The 13,274-nt window shown below is 37.7% G+C and overlaps 1 protein-coding gene across 2 annotated transcripts in view; it reads right to left on the reverse strand.

The window, feature by feature from the left end:
- The window catches only part of CNTNAP5 (contactin associated protein like 5), a 250,433-nt gene that overhangs the window by 40,083 nt on the left and 197,076 nt on the right, over nt 1–13,274 (reverse strand). For both annotated transcript variants that reach the window (XM_026053914.1, XM_026053907.1), the window contains exons 14-17: nt 11,475–11,631; nt 3,251–3,378; nt 2,892–3,062; nt 602–820 (exon numbers count right to left, since the gene is read on the reverse strand). In XM_026053914.1, coding sequence (XP_025909699.1) covers nt 602–820; nt 2,892–3,062; nt 3,251–3,378; nt 11,475–11,631 — 675 coding nt within the window. The remainder of the gene's footprint in view (nt 1–601; nt 821–2,891; nt 3,063–3,250; nt 3,379–11,474; nt 11,632–13,274) is intronic.

The following is a 13,274-nucleotide window of genomic DNA, read 5'->3' on the forward strand; positions in this document are numbered from 1 at the left end:
AAAGACCGTCTGTAGTCACTGATGTTATTATCAAATACAAGCCAGTACTAGTCTACATTTCATTTGTATTAGAGACAGCAAAATAAACTACATTCTTTTTTTTTTTCCACAGATCACCTTCAGTTAAAATAGCGTATTTGCTTTGACTCTGTTCATACTCCTCTTGCACACAGGGACCTATGAAGGCTTTGGCAGGAACAACTGAAGGAACTGGTCTTTAGCACAAATTGTAATAGGTTTTGCCTCAGAAACTTTCAGGAAGAACTTGCGCCTTTTATGTTGTATCTGAACAAGATAAATAAAACCTACTACAGCAAATGACACAACTGAACAAGAGGAAACACTAAACAGAATTATTTGGTAATAAATATATCTGAAGCAATCTTAAAAGCCTAAAGATATTATTTATATATTTACAAAGCACGATGAATGCTTTGAGTGCAGAGAAAGTAGTATGGGTTTTCTTTACATTGCCTATGCTGGGGTGAAAGAGCAGGCAAAAGACGTTATCATACAAAGCTCAGTGGCAAAACCACCCCGTTATCAGATTTGGACATACAAGTATTGGAGGTATCCACAGAAACCCTTAAACGCTCCCTACCTACAAATAACTGGCTGTTGAGTTGCAGACGGAAGTGGCCTTCCGCAGGTGCCTCCAAGACCTTCTTGGGGAGGCTGTCCACTTGCAGAGAGGTTTGCTTGAGGTTCCTCTCTGCTCGGACGTAGTGCCACTGATTGTCATTCAGCGGTGTCGGCGACTGCACCGTGGCTTCCATGGGGCCGTTCCCAACATCTACAGAAAAGGTGATCTCCTTGGGTGCTGGAATAGATACACAGATGTGAAGAGAAACTGAAGATCTGAATTTAATAGTGGTTTTGACATCAAGAAATCTTACATAAATATAGGGTCCATTAACTTTTATGCCAGCAAATAGTACAGCATCATTTACCTCCCATCTCCTACACAGCAGCTTTTATGTAAATCTAAGCCTGCGGCCTCACTGAGCTCTGCTGTGATTATGGTTGGATGTGGATACTCATCTTTCTTGCTTTAACAATTACTGTGTCCCAGAAATGATTGTTTATTCTCTTTCAGAAGTAAAAATGCCAAATACTGTACTAAAGTCACACAGGGGTGGCAAAAGCGTTTGGATAAATAATGCTAAGATGGTGGAAGGAATGAAGGAGCTCATTCTGACAAAATCTTTCAAAATGCACATATTTGGCAACCACAGAACTTGGCTGTTTGAAGTAGCAGAGAAAACTCCAAGGATTTAATTCCCTGACCTAGGAAGCAAGAAAAACAAATAAACAAATAAACAATCAAAAAAACAGATAAGAAAGACTAGGAGAAAGACTACTTCACTGATGAGTATATGTCACACATGCCTACAGTTAACAGGTCTCCTAGATCATATGCTATAATTGGAAAGTAGCAATCATACAGATCATTCTGCTCAAAGTCTAGAAGAGTCTATAACTCTTTAAAATTTTGGTTCCTTTTTTTTTTCTTTTTTCCTTTTTTTTCCTCCCCAAAATGCTGAATACAATCAGAAAGACCAAAGATCAGGTTCTGTAAGCCACACATCAACCAGAAGGTAGTGGATAGAAAATTCATTAAAAATGGTCTTTCAAGTCCACCAAATTGGTCAGGTCTAGTTTTAGAAGCTGCTTCTGAGGTAAAGACAGGAAAGGCTCCATGGGGATAGACAAAGATCTAGGCTGAGCCCCTGCATGTGCTGTAAGGCCATTTCCTTCCCAAGAAGCTGGTCTGCAGAGCTTCCTTCATGTAAGCCTTTTAGGCTGCAAATTCCATCTGGCAGCAAGAAACAAAACACAAAACTACTAATGAGAAGTCTAAAGTTCAACAGAAAATACCTTCCTCAAACTTTTAAATAACTCATTTCTGCATGTGTATTTACTGGAGATACGAAAGCATTCACTAAAGCGGCCTTTTGGTGACTTGAGGTATGTGTCATATTTGATATCAAACTACTATTTTTATTTCTATGGCCCTGAAAATGAAAAGTAGTACACTGAAGTACAACCAAATTGGACTTTGATGTGCAATTAACAGTAAATCATACCTCATTACCTTGTGATAATGCACCATGACATTTACCATTGGTTTAATGAATTGAAGGGCCTTTGGGCCCTATTTTATTAAATTTTACGTTGGGGTTATTATAGGCATATTATAAAATGCATAGCACTCAGTTTGTTTTTCCTAAGCTTGACAGAATTTGAAATACAGGAGTCATATTTTGCTTCAAAGCCACAATACCATTTTGTCACTTATAAATATTTGAAGTCATCAGAACAAGGGTGAGGCTAAATCTGCCAAGTTCCTCACTCTTCTCTTTTAGACACTGAATTATAATTACAATGCAGCAATGAATTCAATTTTGAAGTATTCAGGGCCTGTTACAACTGTGACTGACTCCTCTTCCATCGGCCTCCTAGGCTTCATAGAGCCTGTCTCATAGTTGTACCAACAATACCAAATTCCTCTAAAACAAGGGATATGTCAGTGATAGGATAAAAATCAACTGATCTGTATTAAGTTTTACATCTCTCAACTAAAATAACTATCTACAGGCACATCTGCACTTTCTCTAAATGGATAAAAATGAGGAAAAAATGAAAGATGAAAATGTCATCACTTTATTCATGAAAGAGATAAACTGAATCATAGCAAAATTAAGTGTAATGACCAAGGTTATATAAGCAAATTCTAACAAGAAAAGAAGTTGAGCCTTAAAACATCTGCATCCAATCCTATGAGCCTCCAATTTATCCCCTCTTCAGGAGAGAAGAAAGAGCATCCTCCTCACTATCCTGCTCCTGTCACGTTTGAGTATATGGAAAACATACTCAGTGGGAAAACTTACAGCTTATTTCAACCCGTATGAAGTCTTTAATCCCCAGGTTTTCCAAGAAGACGCCAGCCAGGGCAGTGGTTTTAAAGAAGAAGGAGATGTCCGTGCTGACCTCAGCGTGAAAGGTGGGGAAATGCAAGTAGGAGGCCTCGGTGTTGAAGGAGGCGGCGTTCCAGAACTGCCCTGCAAACGACAACCCCCTTCTCTATAGTTAATGGGCACAGGAGAGCAACTGTGAGCTGCTCAGGGAAAGGGTCCTTTTAGAGAAAAAAACAACACAAAAAAACTTAAAAAAAAAAAAAAAAAAGAAAAGAAAACCTAGGAGAGGGGACATTCTGTACCTATGGAAATTGATAGGAGCTGGTACTCACTGTCTCCATAGCAACGCAAAGGGCCGATTTTCCAAGCAGCCTCCGAATTTGATCTGTTTGTGTCCGTGATCACTATCTGAGTTACAGGCAAATGGTCTTTGAAAGCAAGGAGGCCGGTATCATTTGTCCTAGATTATAATAAACAAACAAAAAAAGAAGACAGATAAACTACAGACAAAACCCTCAGCTTTCCTCATGCAGGCAGCGGTTGAAGGAGAGGCTGTCAAAGATGAAAGGTCTTTACAAAATTACCTAGACGACTTGTGACTAGTTCCTATTACTTCAGATACATATAAGCACACATGTCTATGTGTGATCTACGCTCGTGCATAACACTAGACCCTTGAATACACCACATTTTGATACATGATCCTGTCCGGCATTGCCTATAGCTGCGCCTTAGCTATGCAGAATGACAGCAAAGTAGAGCATCTCTGAGGAGTATTACTGTAAAATATGCTCTGTCTTACAGTAATGTGGTTTCCACAGCAGGATGAATTTGATGTGGATCTGGTATAAGCCCAAGTCTGCCTTTTGTTAATCTAGCCAGTGGCAGGAAGGGCATTTACATTGGCTTTGAGTTTTATCCCAGCAGCAGGCGGACACACCATGCTTGATCCCGCATCCTTTTGGCATGGGGCTGCACATAGTACTGGATCAACTGCCTTTACAGGTTCAGTTTGCACCAAATCAGCCCTTTGCATCATGTGCCTGCAAGATTGTTGGCCAAGTAAATTAAGTGTTATGGCCTGATTTACTGCATTGTCGACTTAATAGTTTCTGCATCAGCTGGGCTTATTCTGGGACTAGCTTTCATGTGCCTGTTAAAAACGAGCAAGATAGAAACATTTCTAAATGACCATTATTTCTTTTTTACTCTAAGTCGCTTTTTTGGGTGAGACCACTGGGACTAGTGGGCATCTGGCATCCCAGGCAGAGCCCCAGGCTACCTACAAGCTTCTCATAATTTTATGTTTTCCAAAAATCTGTTTTCCAATGTCCTCTCATTACAGTTCCAGCTGCAGAAAGGAACATACTAGTTTCTCAAAGGAATAAACAAATAAATATAAATGATTTAGCTGTGCCATACAACCTCGGTGGTTTGCTTAGCTAAGTCTTCTATTCTGATTAATAACTTACCAGAGTTAGAAGAGGTATTCTGATATCTTTGATCTAACCTGCATTCATTTCATTTATTTTTCATCATTTCTAAATACAAGCAGCACAGTTAAGCATAGAGAAATTCCATGGAGCAAAGGAGATGTTCCCTCTTCAACTCTAACGTTTTGTTCTTGCTTCAGCAGATATCTGACACACATATAATGACAGATAAAGTGCAGAAAGACAAAATTCTCAGACCCCGGGAAGAGTGATGACACTTTTACTTCTGAGACTGTATTGAAGTTATCACTCTGCCTGGAGCCTGGGAATTTGAAGGAAAAGGTACATGGTTCCCAAATCTCTTCACGGAGTCTCAGCAAGCAATATAACTTGTTGCACCAACTCACAACAGGTTGTAAAGTGGTTGAAATAAAAGGTCCATTTTAGTATTTCTTAGGAAGATAAGAAATTAAATGGTGTGATCCTGTGGGTGGGAGAAAGGAAAGTATGCAGGAAAAATGAAAACAACGCACAAATTTGCAGAGAAAGACCATAATGCATGCATAAACAGGTTATTTACATAAAAAAAGATTTTTCACAAAAAAAATATTTAGGAGGGGTTTCCTGAAAAATATTTTCCTTCAAAAAATAGTGCTCTTTTTGACTAGTTACCATCAGCATTGAAATAAAAATTGGTATCTTCCCAAAATTATCACCAAAGAAATGATATGGTGACATTTTTAAGAAACCTACTGCACAGCTCTGAAAGCTGCATTGCTTATTAGATATTGTGCAAAGTTCTTTTATATCAAACTTTATGACTCTCAGTTTTTACTAGTTATATACCAGTGTCACAGAGAACTTTAGTAGCATAGCTCAACTGTGAGAAAGAAAAGATATTCTAGAACTAATGAAAATCATCACTTTTATGTTAATGCCTTGAAAACTCAATCAAGTTCCTCTTGAAGCTCAAACAGCCCATTAAAGATATTTTATTCTCTAACACATGGAAAGAGAATAAGTATGTACAGTTACATATTCTCACACAGACACTTTGAACTAAAGCTTATTAGAAACATTCTTCCCTCCAGAGAAAGTATTAATGATGGGGAACAACTTATATATTTTCACAGTTTAGCATTATTATCATGGTGGGAAAGCAAGATTTTTTGTGTGTGTGAAAAATCAGCACCTAAGATATTTTAGCTAAGAAAAGCAAAAAAATAAAACCCAACAACAACAAAAAAGAGATGTGAAGACACCACACTGTGCCTCGTGGGAGATAAAGCTTGAGTGGTTTGCTTTCTTGGTCTTAAGCTGTGCAATATCAGACTCCATTTCTTACCAAGCACCAGGATTTCTTTCTTCTTTCTGTGCTACATCATGGCAGCAACTGACTTACCAGAGCACTGCCTAAGAGCAGAGCAAGACAGCCTGAACATATACCTGAACAATAATTTTCTGGGGACAATGCAAAATACAAGTATTTCAAAATTTGGACAAAATATTTGGAGATGTGACTATAACTTTTAATCTACGATTATTTTCAAAGAAAAGTGACATTTTCTGATAGAGAGCATCTGTGCTCTATGGGCGTATAAATGACTTAACTTTTAAATAAAAATATAGCCTTGTTTGAGACATTATTTTTGTACTTGTTCCCAGAGCTAGCTTTTACATATATGTGTTTGAATCTAACATTTAACACACATTTAAAAACAGATTGCATTCGTTTTCCACAGCTGCTTCTCAGCTAAGCCAAAAACACTGCTTGATTTCTTTTAGCAGGCTTCACACTTACCACTACTTCCACTCCTGGTGCCTGCTGTAAAATGTTGCAGCACACTTCCCAAAAGCAGTGGTCAGAAGTGTGAGCCAGAACCACACAAAATAAAGCCACTTTAACCCATTTTTGATAGCCAATTGCTTCCATGAAGACAGATTGCAAATAAATTAATAAAATCCAGAAGTAGGCCTTCTTTCTACCTGGTTTCAGAACAGCTTAAGAGGATAAAATAGAGTATATCTCAAAGTGAAAAGCTCCCTTAAGTCATGGCTATTACTGTGAACTCTTCACATTAGTAGTAGTAACAATTTGTATTTTCCACAAGGAAAAACAAACAAAAATCCAACATTCCCTTTAAATCACTGAATTATCTTTAGCTGTAGGTATTAATGTCAGTGGATGCCATGTCTATATCTACCCAAAGGACTCCCTCACTAAGGCACTAAGGCATGAAAAATGCTACAAATCAATAAATTCTCTACATACAGGTTTCTTTTTTTTTTCTTTTTTTCTTTTTTTTTTTAAGGCAAAACAAAACAGTTTCATTACAAGTACCGAAATGCTAGAAGTGATAGTGTAACATCTGGCTCATTTAAAATGTAGCACAGGTAGTCTTACCTTTGAATGCTGAATACCTCTTTTAATGAGAACATTAGGGGATTTTTTTTTTCCCCTCTTATATACTAATAAAAGGATACTAAAAAAACCTCCTTGCTCTATGGCAACCCAACAGCATAAACCACCATAAACTGGTAACCACTAGGTAGTTGTTTCCATAGTTTTTCTAACAGATGGCAGAACTGTGGTGCCATTAAATATAATTTCTTCTCATACAGTTGCCTATTGGTACGCTCTCTCTTTGTATATTAATGAAAACTCTGCTGGGGTATGAGCCTCAGTAGCTCAGATATTCAGTACAGATTTTTTTTCATGAATACAGTGCATTTGGGGAAAAGAATACTACCATCAGCAGATGTCAATGAACAGCATGAGGAATTAGCCATTAAAAAAGGCTTCCATCAGATAAGGTTTTGAGCCTTCTGCAGGACAGATCATTAATAATCCAAAGGAACACATTTTAATTACTCTCTCTCTTAGCAGCTGCATCCAAAAATGTTTTATTGAGTACAATAACATGGAATTATGATAAAGAAAAACCAGTAGCAGAAGGGAACGTATCTAACAGGTGAAGCAAAGAGGCAGGGCATTTATTTCGCTGCTGAAACCAGGAGAGAGGTGCAGAGAGCTCTGTAACGCTAGCAATCGAGTGACTCGTGACACCTCGGGGCTGCTCCCTGGTGGCAGCTTATCGAACTGGTGACAAATGCAGTCCTGAAGACAGGTCTCCCACACAGCTCCACTGGGCCAGCTCATCCCAGCAGGATTTAGTTAGCAGCTCGTGTGCACCGCGGGGCAGAAGAGCCTGCCTTGTTTGTGGCAGCAGTCAAGGGCACGACAGGGTCTGAGCAGGCAATCCCTGGACCTTTCCCTGGACAGAAACCTTCACACACCTGCAGCTTGGCCAGAGCGGGCTCCCTTCGCTCCTGCAGTGCTCTCCAAACAAAGTCAGCTATATTCAGAACAGGCCTACAGGAGCTAAAGTAGGTCTGACAAAAATAATAATTTTTTTTTTAAATTTTTTTTCCATGTCCTACAGTTTCCTTGCTGACTTCAATACCGCAAAGGCACGGTAAAAAGGTGGATGCATGTTGCTTTGGAAATGAGAAGACTTGAAGGCTCASTGCCTCAGGGAGGAAGGCTGCTCTGGAAGATAAGGGAAGAGGATGTTTGTATAATCTGAACAGTAAGATGACAGGAACGGAAGGGTGGCCAGTCAAATATTGCTCAGAATTGACACTGCCCACCATACCCTTCTGAGAAAGCTGAGATTCCTACACACAATGGCATCCAAAGGTATGATTTCTCACGTCAGAGAATCAAAAAAGTCAAAGTTTCCCAAATTTCCAATGGCCTACAGAATATACAGTCAGYAAGAAATAAGTTTTGTTTCACTAGCTTCAATCAGGAGGTTGCATTTGAAGAAGAAAATGGATTTTAGACACTGAGAGACCATGATAACAAATGGACTCCAGGATGGTCACACACTACAATGACATGAAAAAGGTTCTTCCCATTTAAATAAAAGATTTGGTCCCATTTAAACAAAACATTAAGTAGCAAGATGCTCTTTGCCAAAGCAGAAAAATTTTGCTTCAGATGAAAAACAAACTGGGAGAATTATTTAAGGATCTAATGCATCACTTGAGTGGACAGAAGATAACACAGCCCTGCCTGCTTTTCAGAAACACTTTACTCTTCATATCAGCCTAACACCTGTCTCCAGTAATRAACATCAAAGGTTCACCAGTTCACCTTCTTTTTGAGATAGTTCAAATCCTATAGAAAGGCGATTACTTTCAAGGTAAGTCCTAAAATATATGGCAAATCTATGCTGTCTCTACAGAATTTGTTCCAACAGTTTAATTTCACTGTTGAGGAAGAAGAATGGTATTTTGGGATTAAATTTAACTTTAGGGCATCCAACTACTGAAACTCACTTTTTCCCACCTACTGGATAAAAGAGCTTTCTCTTTCTTACAGCTATGAACAGACTACAATCAATTCATGTTTAACATCTTTCTAGACTCATTTTAGGGTCAAGATTAGAATATTACAACAGGATTGTGCTAATTTGTTCCTCAGCATATGATTTCTCCCTGACTTCTCTCCCTCTCCAGTAAATATCATGAAGTTGTTCCACTATTTTGTCATATTAGAATTAGCTGTCACAGAGTACGGTAGTATGGTAAGGAAAGGAGTGAGAAGCTGAATTGGAAAAGATATTTTTCACTAGAGTGACTCAGTTAAAACAAATTAAAAACAGTACAAACCATCCCCATATAGCACACACCTAATTATAATCCTCTTCATCTGGCTAGCATAACTCCAGAGGGACTAACTTAGCATCGTGTCAAGCAGGAGAGCAGAGTTAGCAGCTTGCTCAGGTGTCTGCTTAGATATCATTTAAAAGTAAGCATTTAAAAGTAAGCATGCCTGGAAGTACATATTGTGTTCTGCCAAACACCTGGCTCAGGACTTTTTTTCCCCCTTTGCTTTTTTTCTGTCAGCTTCTTTCTTTTTTTTTAGGGGGGGGTGTTGGTTTGCTTTCTCTCCTCTCTGTTTAGAGAGAAATTAGTAGCTTTTTCTTCACTAAAGACCTACCCTAGGAAAACAAAATCAAAGCAAAAAACTCAGCCTTCCTCTCTGGGTAGTCTGATTTATCTATGAGGAAGGAAAATGATTTTCTGGTTTTCCACTCTACAGCACCAATTTTATTTCATGTGAAGGCAAATAAATGCATCTACTGCTATCTTGCTCCTTCCTCTAAAACATATAACAGGTTCACATATATTCACAGTTCAGACCTCAGCAGGTATCAGATTCAAATGCTCATTTTACATCAGAGGGTCAGTGTTGTAGCACAGTAGCACAAAAGCAATCTTTGAGAGGCACATTTCTTGTGTTTTGAAACTCTTCACAGAGGTCAGAGCTTTTTCAGCTTTTAAACAGGCAACCTGCAATTCAGAATGCCACTAAACAGAAATCCAAACCTATAATGGATTAAAAAAAAATGGACTCCCAAATCAACAAACAATAAGCTTAACTGAGGAAACTGTTATCTGTACCCTGTTATCATGAAATTAGGAGAAACAAGCTGTTCTATAAGCAGCAAAGCTAATGAAGCCAGATTTTCAACATTTCTCCCATGTGTTTTTTTTCTGATATCTAAGAAAACTGTAAGCTTACTCTTCCTTAACTCCTTTCTTTCAGGTTTTAATTGGCTTTTTTTTTTTTTTTTCCTGAACTTGGCAAAGAAAATTAATAGAATGTGCAGTTTCTAATACATCTGAGATTTCTACTTCTCTATTATATATTTTTGAAATATATTCAAAAAGGTTGGGGAGGCAGGGGCAGGTAACAGAGAAACATACACATAGCACAACTTGCTTAGGTCTCATTCTTTTAGGAAGTCTGGCTGGAACCTTACAAAACTACAATTAGTTTTCACCTTGCACTGGTTAGTCTGACAYAGTGCTGCAGCCTTAGGTGATCACCAAAACAGTCTGCCAGCATCACATGTCCCATTCAGCTTTGGTAGTGGTGGTGTACAGAACTAAGCAAAATGTGAACTTGAACCGAGCCAGGCACCCAGTAAAACTAGACTCATTTGATGCTCGTGTATATTTTACCAAAGTGCCCCTGTTAATTGAACAATGAAGAGAAGATAGATTAGTGGGCACAGTGAGGCTCTTCCATACACACTGCATTCAAAAACAAACAAACAAACAAACAAAAAATCAGACAAAGCTTCTTGAAGGAACACCACTGCAGTTACATTTTGTTGGAAGGGAACAGCAGCCCAGGATGCAAAGGGTCCACGGAAACACATCCCACCATCTGCAAAGGAGGCCTTCCTACAAGTGCCACAGATTGAGCATCCAAAAAAGTGCACCATTTGAAATGACAAGTCATTCCTGAAAATTTTGGGATGAATCTCTTGATTTAAGAGCCCTTACAGTGTCAAAACAAAGTRAGTACTCACTTTTAAGTGAAGTTTTTCACAGATTTCACAGTTCAGACACTATTTCAAACACAGTGGCCTATTTAAGCTACTATATTTCTTGTCCACTTTCATTATTCTTAATTTCTAAAGAACTCCAAGTTAAAATATTTTTTTTTTAGAGCAAGGACAGCAACTCTTATGAGTCAATGATCTACCAACGTCAGAGGGTAAAGCGGAATTTTCACCTGTATTTCTACACTGTTTAAAATTGTTTCAGACACTAGGAGCTTGGGAATGAATATAAAAGAAAATTCAGGCACATACAGTCACACAGTTCCATAAGAAAAATATAAGCACTTTTAGTACTATAGATTTCTTGTTCTTAGCTACCCATACTAGAATTCTATTGACTATACGTGAAGTTTCTCCTCTCAAATATACCCATGGCACTCTTTTAATCATTTAGTTTGTCAAAGAACRTTTTTAAACTAATAAAAACACTGGATTCAGCACTCAAAAGCAAAAAGGTCTTTGAAGACAATCCATCCTGTAGTGAACCTTGTTTCAGATAAGAAATTTAAGATGTAATCTAAAGTCTAAATTCTAGCTTGACATTTGATTAAACTCCAACTCATTTGATTAAACTCCAACTCATTTGATTAAACTCAAACCATTCAAGTTTCCCCAGCTGTAAACAAGCAAAAGAATTATTGCTCTACTATGCATTCTGAGATCTCACAAAGACACCACCATACATGTGTTAAAATTATTACCATTCTTCTCTATCTGCATCACAGTTGCAAAAATATCTCATATCCAGACAACTTTCTTCCAGTCCACACGCACACTGTTGAATGCCTGGAAGAGATCCTCCCCAGTAAAGATGCTTTTCATTGGCACGGCCAACCCACCAAGTAAATGGTGTTCCATCTGGATGAAAGGGAAAGCGGGAAAAAGAGAAAAGAAAGAGAAAGAAACAGAACGTCATAAGCGAAYTGGATTCTCCTGAGCATGAAAAGAAGCATAGAAGGGGACATTAAACAGTGGAAAACAGGAAGACTACAGAAGTAASAAACCATAAACTTTGGCTGAATTCCATGTTTCGGGGTGCTTGTTGAGAAAACCATGGCTTATGGCATTAAGGTGTCACTGTTTTCCTCTATTATTGTGTGTGTTCTGGGGAACTGGAAGCTTGAGCAAAAAATTAATATACTTTTTAGTTTAGAAAGGAGATTTTGTTTCCCTTAAGGTCTCATATTCACATAAGAATCATGCAGCCTTTCAACAACAAAGACTTTTAAAGCATGATTCCAACATGTCTTTGGCCTGTGTGTGTGTGACATGACAGTGAACTCCTGATCACTGAAGAAGTCTGAGAACTCCTYATGCCTTGAATAACACTGCACAGCTCCCTTGAACCACCTGCTACTGCCGAAGACTTTCCCWGATTCCCCAATGTGAAGTAAATTCTAGCTATTAGATCAAGATTTTTGCATTTCCATCATATATACAAGTCAACTATCTTCAGAAAACAAAAACAAAACCCACAGATTTATCTTCYAATGTGCTAATTCAGCTCCAGTTGAAAAAAAAAAAAACCAACAAAATTTGTATTAGTTTCTAAAGAAGCAGGACTAATTATTTTAAAATCCCCTCCAGAGGGTCAATCTGCAAAGGCAGAGCTCCATAAACACTGAAATGTCCTAGATTAAGGGCTCAGGTAGGAGATAAGTGTGAAAAAGATTCCCTACTTAGAAATTAATTTCTCTCTGTGAATTCATTTTCTACCTACAGCAGCAGTAAGATCTATGGATTTATATAAACCAAGATAGCTTTTGTTYAAATTTCATAAGCTGTTCTACATCAAATATTAAATATTAATAGTCAGATAYAGTAAGCAGATTCAGCTATAATGAAATCCATGGATTAACATTTTGTTAAGATTGACTTTGCCTTCCAGCTCAGATAATTTCTTCTTAATCCCTAAATCAAAAAATGTAATCAGTTTCACATGCAGGTAGATGGCAAAATTTAGCAAAATTGTCATATCAAGATTTTTTGATCACAAGAGCTTAGAAAAATAAACTGAAATACTAATGTGGAAAAATGTATCAATTTATTCTTCTGTTTTACTAACATTATTAGTAAGGAACATCCCTCATTATACAAAGCAAGAAAGTCTAAAATACGAAATGCAATCAAGGTCAACTTTAAAGTGCAATGGAATAATTAAAATGATTGTTAGATTCACTTGGCAAAATGAATTTTTATTTATTTTCCTTCTAAGCTTARACTGCTGAACTTTAAAAAAGAAAGRGAAACCTAACTCCATTCTCAAAATACCAACAATTAGGATGTAAGGATTTTGATCCAATAAGCAGTGATACTCATTAGAAAAACACGATTCAAAATTAATCTTCTGAAAATATGCACACTCATTTTAGATCTCATATTACTGTCACCACATTTCACTTATGTTTTCATTACTTTCTTTTTAAGCTGATGTTGTTGCAGAAGTTGATTACTTTGGCCAATGAGACAGGCCTACACTACGTTCCTAAGAAATCACTTGA

Source organism: Nothoprocta perdicaria, unplaced genomic scaffold, assembly GCF_003342845.1.
Source record: "Nothoprocta perdicaria isolate Ctin4 unplaced genomic scaffold, notPer1 scaffold_0, whole genome shotgun sequence".
Classification (NCBI taxonomy): domain Eukaryota; kingdom Metazoa; phylum Chordata; class Aves; order Tinamiformes; family Tinamidae; genus Nothoprocta; species Nothoprocta perdicaria.